Here is an 8,765-nt window from a genome sequence, read left to right as displayed (position 1 = left end):
CAACCCCCTCCCCTCCCAAAACACAAGGAGACTGTGTATGCGATCCCTTGAGTTCCGGGCGCGGGACAGTGCGATGAGTGCACAGGCTGGTGGAAACAAGCCCTGAGGGAGGCTTCTATCCCTTAAAGGGTCCTATACAACCACCCTTGTGTGTGCTATGGAGCTGTGTGTGTCTCCACAAACACACAGGCACAGCAAGACAAGGCACTCCCTGCACCATACCCTACTCTCTTCCTTTCTTCTAAGAGTAAGAGCCAGTACATGGACGGCTACTGGAGATTGCTCTGTCCTTGTGATCTTGTACTGAACAGGAAGTCCAGGGAAGCCGTGTTGAGAGAGTTGGAGCTGTTCGGAAACATTATGAATGTAAGTGATTGGAGAAAAATGTAGAGAACTACTTTGCTGGACCATTTATATTTGTTTGATCCGGACTCATTATTAAAAAAGAGTTTAATACCCGCCAATACTGAATACCGATACTGGCAGACCCATTAAAGAAGCTGGGCGGCGTATAATGACTCACCGCGCGGCTTCATGATTGGCCTGAAAGCCGTCTCCATGCTTCCTGGCGACGAGGGAGTATGGAGCCAGCTTCCCAGCCAATCGGGAAGCCGGGTGGTGTGTAATGACTTGACGCCCAGCTTCCTGATACCGGAAGTTCCGGTATCAGGATAAGTATCGTGAGCATTTGGGAGAGTACGGGTACTCACCCAAATACTCGATATGGGTGCATCCCTAGTTCTAACCCTTTCCACACTAAATCCAGAGCTGAAATAAAATGCTTGGTTTTAGTTAAACTTTAAAAAATGTTTATCACCTGGTGAAGAAATTCGCCCTCTCTGTGTCCTGGTGACCATCGTCATTAAGACAGAAAGTGACGGCAAATCCAAAATGTTACAGTTGTCGCCAGAACAACAATAGAGGGGAAATCTACCAATGGGGACACCTGTTCAAGGTGACTACTGTACAAAATGTATTTCCCTTCACTTTAGAGATGATATCTCTATCTACAGCCTTATAGGTTTGTGAATAACCAGAGCCGTGTCCCTTATTGTAGTCAGATGTAAATGTATACTTGTTGGTGATCTGTGTCCCTCAAGTGATACTTACATAAAGCTACTTTTCCCACACCCGGGAGGGCCGTAGAGAAGATAGCCCCTTCTGTAGGGTATTCCTGGATTGAAAAAAATAAAATAAAAAAACAGTTTACATTCAGATTCATCTGATAAGTGATTGTGAGTCTATGAGTGATGTCCAAACTGTAGTCAACCTCTACAATACACCAAAGAAAAGAGAAGCTTATTTTTCCCTTTATATAGGAAGGTTTTGGCACCTGAGATACTAAACTAAATTAATTTATCGCTGATCTAGGCCTTCAGTCTTGCACAGTTGTACCGGCTCCTCTCCTGGACTGAAATGGCTTCCTCCGATTTCCCAGCACACTGCAAGCTTCTCATAATAGAACCCTCCTCATTTCCAGCATCACCTAGACCAATGCTAACCAGCCTTGCTGTCATTGGCCAGTCCCTTTCAATCATATGGATTCATTGGAGTGATGGGATTTTTTTTTTTTTACAATACAGTGTCACCAAGACAAGAAGTGAGCGGAAATCTGCTCTGGACGCAGTTGTCCAAGAGGGGAATTCCTCCCACTTTGGAGAGATTTTCCATCATTTCCTGCTGTGCTTCACACATAGGAAGTGTAGGGTGATCGCCCCCAATGGGACACAGGCAACAAAAAAACCTGACAGGGGTCTTCCCCATTCCAAACTTTGCCCCAATAAATAGAAATATTTGATGTAAACTTTAACGAAGGCCGTCAACACTAGATGAAGAAACGGGTTTGCTCTTACCTCTATCAATATACCACTTGGGGTTGTTGGTGAATCCTTTCACATCCTGAACAATCTTATCAGAAACTCCCGCCTCGAGCACTACGGAGGTTATCGGCCTCCTCCGACGCGGGAACCCAAACGGCCGCCACTCCGAGCCCATCGCTGTGTACATGACAGTCTTGCCTTCTTGCTGTTGCAGTGCCAGTTCTCTGGCTGTGAGGAAAGGAAAACATAATTTTAGTAACTAGAGATCAAAGTAAGATCATTACTGCACGAAGGTCCAAACATTTAACAATGATTTGCTTCAAAGAATACTAGAAGTCAAAATGTAAAGATTTTCTCTCTATAGGGAAGTATCTAGAAATGTCCTTATTGTGCCTACGAAGAGCCCGGAAAAATCTGACTTTTATGTAGAATTCCTCCTGAAATAATGCACTTCCTGCTCCTTCAGCCTTGGACCCGTATATACCGTATTTTGCGCTCCATAAGGAGCACCGGACCATAGGCCGCAAGGAGGGTAGGGTTCCGACAGCTGTAGTTAGTGACAGCTGAGACAGGTGGCGCTGTGATTATAGCGCCACGGTCTCAGTGATCACACAGAGCAGACGAAGAACGGATATTTTTCGCCTGCTCTAGGGGCTCTATGGTGAGCTCCTATGCCGTGGTCATGGGTCCCCCCAGAGGAGCAGCGGGGGGGGATTTCGGACAGGCTGCTCCTTTCCTACAAGTATACATTTAGCTCTGCTTGTTAGGAGCGGGGCTTAATGTACAAAAAAACTACTCGCCCGATGCCCGAAACTGCATGTCCGGGCGTCGGGCGATAGGGATTCCCTCAGCTCTCACACATTCGTTCCATAAGACGCACATTTTTGCCCGCCTTTGGGGGGGGGGGGGGAGTGCGTCTTATGGAGCGATAAATACGGTATATCCTCAAGGTGAGATCACTTAAGACGCTGCTGCCTCTGACTACTAGTCTGACCAGGTTTGGAGTGAGCTTTGGTGATGTCACTACTGTGCTGCTCACTGTTCTCCCTGCTGGAGAGGAAGCTGTACCCGAGGACCTGCAGGGGAAGGATCTCCCTGCTTCATTGTTCTATGGATCTGTGCTTCCTCCACCTTTCCTGCTTCTTCTTGATTACCGCACCCGTCATCAGACCACCATTTATTAGGAGGGCAGCTCTGATAGGAAGAAAGCCTTACCTCTACTTCTGATGGCATTTTGGGCCAAAGCTTTCACAGTTCAGTTCCTCTAAAAAGTGCAGGTTTTCTGTACTGTACTGTCCTCTGATCCTTAGTCTCAGATTTGGAGTGTGATTTGGTGATGTCACTACTGTGCTGCTCACTGTTCTCCTTGCTGGAGAGGACGCTGTACCTGAGGACCTGCAGGGTAAGGATCTCCCTGCTTCTGCTTCATTCATCCTGTGGATGTCTGCTTCCTCCACCTCTCCTGCTGCTTCTTTAATGTATCCCCACTAGTCATCACCCCACCAGTCATCAAGAGGAAAGCTGTGAAAGAAGGAAGCATAACCCTGCCTCTGCTAAGATGGCCACCTCAACACAGAGACACAGTGCAGAACAAGACATGGTAAGCTGCACCAAGCCTACAGGCAATACTGGTGACCAGTTCTTTTCCTATGCTTGCCTTTTGGACACAGTACAGGTTCTTCTCTAAAAGCCCGGTGTGTGTGTCAAGACCTACCTTCCTGCAGAATGTTGAAGAAGAGATCACGATTGGTCCCTATGGCGGTGAAGGTGACGGACTCCCAAGGTGTGCCTGTGTGCAGGTCAATCATCTGCTTCTCTCGGTTCCTCTCAACTCGAATCCACTTCTTTTTGTACCTGGAAGTGGCAGGAAGAGCAGAATAGGGGAATATTCCCAGGTGAATAAACCAGGGATGGACAAAACCCAGGATCCACGTGGGCAATGCTGGGGCCCAACTATTGAGGTTTTCTCAAGTTGATGTTAATGGAGCTGGCTCCTGTATTGGACAGACTGGCTTCTGAATTCCAGATGAATTAGTCCACCCCTGGGATAAACTATACGAGCCGTACTGATGCAAGTTATGTCATGTATCTTTACACAGAAATCATGGTGACTGCAGGCCAAGGAAAAGAACAATCGATGTCTGATGCAGATCGGCCCCTGCTGAATAGTGATGGGCTTGGGCGTGTTCGCAGCTCCACGTGCCGAGCCCGCCAGGAAGCTGACAGCGGCAATCACAGGCACTGAGACATTTCCCGATCTCTGCAGCTGCGGACCGGGAAAATGTCTCAGTACCTGTGATTGGGGCTGCGCGGTGTCAGCTTCCTGGCGGGCTCGGCACGTGGAGCTGCAAACACGCCCGACCCCATCACTACTGCTGAATCCTCTCACTTTGCGACTTGTTACAAAGAGGGGGGTCGTTTCTCCTGCCTAAAGCAGACTGATGACATCATCACAGTCTATAAAATGTATTTGTCTAAAGCACAAGGATGTATTTTATTACAGTTGCTGTATACTGTGGCACGCCATAAATTAATTAACATCATGTGAAATTGTAAGGTTACTAAGAGGACCACTTTGCCGAAGTCGAAGCTTCACTTTGGCACAAATATCACTGAGCGGGATGCACCTACCAAATGAAGTGGTTCCCGGGACTGGGGACGAAGTCAAACTTGGTGCTGACTCTCCCGCTTTCGTGCTGTAGATATGAAGTCTCCACGCTCAAGTGTTGCGTGTGCTTGGCATGATGGGAGATCCAGCTCAGCAACCACTGGTAGCTCTTGTCTTTGCTGGGCACCTCGAGCGTAATCATATAATGCCTCCTGAAGGCGACCATGCCAAACTGGGCTCCTTTACGGGCCAAAGCCAAAGCCGTGCCGACACCAACCAGACCAAACCCCGCCCCGAAGTAGGGATTGTCTTTCAGGGCCCCCAGGAAGTCCGCAAACGGCATTTCTGCTGAGGACAGCCGGAGCTGAGATGATTGTTACCGCTGCATGCTGTGAAGAAAATGAGAAAAGATTTTTATTAGATGAACAACAAAAAATGAAGTCTCTCCATTCACTATAACCCAATGACATGACCAAGGCATGAACTGCAAGCAGGGAGGAAGGCACAAATGCAAACCTGGCTTCAGGGGCTGCCCACCTCCAATAACGGTGTATTGTTCTACCTTTTATTATGTCAAATAAGAAAATACGGCCTAATAATAAAGTGTCAATTCTGATATTATTTATATTTCATTGTCACGTCTTGACCCAGTTATAGAAACCAGTAGACGTTTCTTCCCCACTACAAATAACCATATCGATCTACATGTTTGTAAACCTCCCTATTGAAGATGCCCATAGGATGGACTTCCGCAATTCACTGACACCATTTCACTCAGCCCTGTGAATGTGCACCTCCTGGTGTCACCGCTCTCACATAGCCTGCCTTCTGAACTACAACTCAATGTCTGAGCAATGTAACATTATCACTGCTTATACATGATGGGAGATGTAGTCTTTAGAAATGGAGATTGCATCACATCAAGCAGCAGGGAGAGAGACGCAAAGCACACTGGGAATCCAGGAAATTGTTGTAAGTGATGGGCAGATGGAAGGCAGCGCTCACTACGTAAAAGGGATTTTTCCCAGTAAGCTTTGATTGTATTATCAGAAACAACTCCAGTATGTATTCCTATTACAATGCTGATGTCATAACAGGAGAGGAGATGCTGGGAGCTTTACAACTCCTTTAAGAGATGCTGTCACTTTGCCCATTTAGGGGTTCTACTCGTGTAACCTGCAATTCGGCCCTGTCTTCACTGCCACCGGATAGAAGCCCAGTGCTTCCAGGTATGGGGGAGCATGTGACCTGCTTTTGTTGATGAGCATGGGTCTAGCAGCCAATCGCTAGGTCTAAGCGCTGTCACATGGTGGAAGAGGTGACGTCATGGCTTCCCCTAGCCTAGGGTGATCAGACATCCCCATTCCCCGGAGACAATCCCTGATTTTAGAAGGCTGTCCCTGGATAAAAAGTGTCTCCGAATTCGTCCCCAATTTAAAGATGGCGTCCTCAAACTCTTTCTAGTTTAAATACTGGTGTCCCTGGATCAGGGGCTGAGGGGTAATCTACCTGACATTTCTGTTATTGGCTGCCTGTGTCTGAAAACCCTCCTCCGGGGAGGGGGGTCGTCTGCAAGTATTAGCTCCTGGCTGTCATCATCACACGCTGAGGTCACATATGCATGTGTACATTGCTCCCCCAACACAAGTCTTCAATTATAAAATGTATTGCTATCGCCAATTTTCGTGTTGAAACAGCTTTCTGCTATATTTCCTATGCAGGCCATTGCAGAAGCCCTTATTTGGGGGGGGGGGGGGGAACCCCTGCACCACGCACATGAACCCATTCCCCAGGTCACATGGAGTATCCCTTTAAATCACATGGCACTCATCTATTCATTGATTAAGTGAAGCAGACACTTTATAATTGGAAGGCACCTGCTAATTATAAACCGACAGACGCCCAGGATGAGAAGGACACACAACACACAGCAGAAAATTCACTGAGGTCACCCCTCACCTTCTTCTCCAGCCTGCAGCTTGCTGCTGCCTTCGACTTCCGGCTCTCTGCGTTCCAAGCCTCGTTCCGCCTCCCAACGTGCGTGTCACGTCACACAGCGGATGGAGGAAGTGATGTAATGCTGCGTTTCACGCTTGATTTCCGGTTGCGTTCCAGGCTTTGGTTCTGCTTTTGGGTTTACAGGTAGCGGTCAGCTGGCGCTGGCAGGTCGGACCGGATCGCATAGAAGGGCCTCTGAGCCAGAGTGATCGGCCATCACCCGGGCAAGAGCGGAGCCACCATCTCCCAGGCATGGGCAGTAACGGTGTATTGTTCTACCTTTTATTATGTCAAATAAGAAAATACGGCCTAATAATAAAGTGTCAATTCTGATATTATTTATATTTCATTGTCACGTCTTGACCCAGTTATAGAAACCAGTAGACGTTTCTTCCCCACTACAAATAACCATATCGATCTACATGTTTGTAAACCTCCCTATTGAAGATGCCCATAGGATGGACTTCCGCAATTCACTGACACCATTTCACTCAGCCCTGTGAATGTGCACCTCCTGGTGTCACCGCTCTCACATAGCCTGCCTTCTGAACTACAACTCAATGTCTGAGCAATGTAACATTATCACTGCTTATACATGATGGGAGATGTAGTCTTTAGAAATGGAGATTGCATCACATCAAGCAGCAGGGAGAGAGACGCAAAGCACACTGGGAATCCAGGAAATTGTTGTAAGTGATGGGCAGATGGAAGGCAGCGCTCACTACGTAAAAGGGATTTTTCCCAGTAAGCTTTGATTGTATTATCAGAAACAACTCCAGTATGTATTCCTATTACAATGCTGATGTCATAACAGGAGAGGAGATGCTGGGAGCTTTACAACTCCTTTAAGAGATGCTGTCACTTTGCCCATTTAGGGGTTCTACTCGTGTAACCTGCAATTCGGCCCTGTCTTCACTGCCACCGGATAGAAGCCCAGTGCTTCCAGGTATGGGGGAGCATGTGACCTGCTTTTGTTGATGAGCATGGGTCTAGCAGCCAATCGCTAGGTCTAAGCGCTGTCACATGGTGGAAGAGGTGACGTCATGGCTTCCCCTAGCCTAGGGTGATCAGACATCCCCATTCCCCGGAGACAATCCCTGATTTTAGAAGGCTGTCCCTGGATAAAAAGTGTCTCCGAATTCGTCCCCAATTTAAAGATGGCGTCCTCAAACTCTTTCTAGTTTAAATACTGGTGTCCCTGGATCAGGGGCTGAGGGGTAATCTACCTGACTTTGGGGGGGGGGGGGGGGAACCCATTCCCCAGGTCACATGGAGTATCCCTTTAAATCACATGGCACTCATCTATTCATTGATTAAGTGAAGCAGACACTTTATAATTGGAAGGCACCTGCTAATTATAAACCGACAGACGCCCAGGATGAGAAGGACACACAACACACAGCAGAAAATTCACTGAGGTCACCCCTCACCTTCTTCTCCAGCCTGCAGCTTGCTGCTGCCTTCGACTTCCGGCTCTCTGCGTTCCAAGCCTCGTTCCGCCTCCCAACGTGCGTGTCACGTCACACAGCGGATGGAGGAAGTGATGTAATGCTGCGTTTCACGCTTGATTTCCGGTTGCGTTCCAGGCTTTGGTTCTGCTTTTGGGTTTACAGGTAGCGGTCAGCTGGCGCTGGCAGGTCGGACCGGATCGCATAGAAGGGCCTCTGAGCCAGAGTGATCGGCCATCACCCGGGCAAGAGCGGAGCCACCATCTCCCAGGCATGGGCAGAGGCCTGCAGGGATCAGGTGCTGCTGGTTACCCGGGTAACAGATGGGGGAAAGGGGTCAGGGGTACAAGGAGGGGCCCATTGATACCTAATGAGCTTCCCTGACGGGCAGAGGTGTCAAGTGTCTTCCAGGGGCATGTCCTGGTTTGGAAGAGTTTCCCCTGGAAATGCCCCCTTTTTCCAGATCCTGCGATGGGATAGATAGCAGCAGGTGGGTGGGGTGAGTTGGGTTACAGGTCTGGTGGTAATGCATTGCACTGTTCAGGGTTGGGGGTCTCAATAAAGATTTGTCACTTTGTTGGCCATTGAGGGGAAAGTGACAGGCCATTGAGGGGAAAGTGACATACTCCCCTTATCCCACCACTCCAGCCGTCTTTCTGATGTCGGTGTTTGAGCTCACACAGGGTTAATATATATGTGTTGCTAAAACACTTTTTTCTTTAGTTTTGAATAGAACAGTGAAGGGTTAAAACCTCCTATCGGGTTAAGATTTGATGTCTGTGCCCCACTAGGGAGATGTCCCTTCACTTCCTGTCCTGAAGGCCCAACAGGAAATGAAAGTGAATTTCTCAAAAGTGAAGAAAGGTTTCATCCCAGAGAGTTGTCACAGAA

General features: G+C 48.2%; 1 protein-coding gene across 1 annotated transcript in view; it reads right to left on the bottom strand.

Moving 5' to 3' along the window:
* The window catches only part of LOC108783879 (mitochondrial chaperone BCS1), an 8,753-nt gene extending 3,940 nt beyond the window's left edge, over positions 1-4,813 (bottom strand). Inside the window, exons 1-4 of the mRNA XM_018552571.1 lie at positions 4,452-4,813; positions 3,535-3,674; positions 1,854-2,048; positions 1,111-1,174 (exon numbers count right to left, since the gene is read on the bottom strand). Of these exons, the coding sequence (XP_018408073.1) occupies positions 1,111-1,174; positions 1,854-2,048; positions 3,535-3,674; positions 4,452-4,771 (719 nt within the window). The 5' untranslated portion in view covers positions 4,772-4,813. The remainder of the gene's footprint in view (positions 1-1,110; positions 1,175-1,853; positions 2,049-3,534; positions 3,675-4,451) is intronic.
* Positions 4,814-8,765: the final 3,952 nt, after the last annotated feature.

Source organism: Nanorana parkeri, unplaced genomic scaffold (assembly GCF_000935625.1).
Source record: "Nanorana parkeri isolate BGI_ZX_2015 unplaced genomic scaffold, ASM93562v1 scaffold92, whole genome shotgun sequence".
Taxonomy (NCBI): Eukaryota; Metazoa; Chordata; class Amphibia; order Anura; family Dicroglossidae; genus Nanorana; species Nanorana parkeri.
This window is presented reverse-complemented; position numbering and strand designations above follow the sequence as displayed.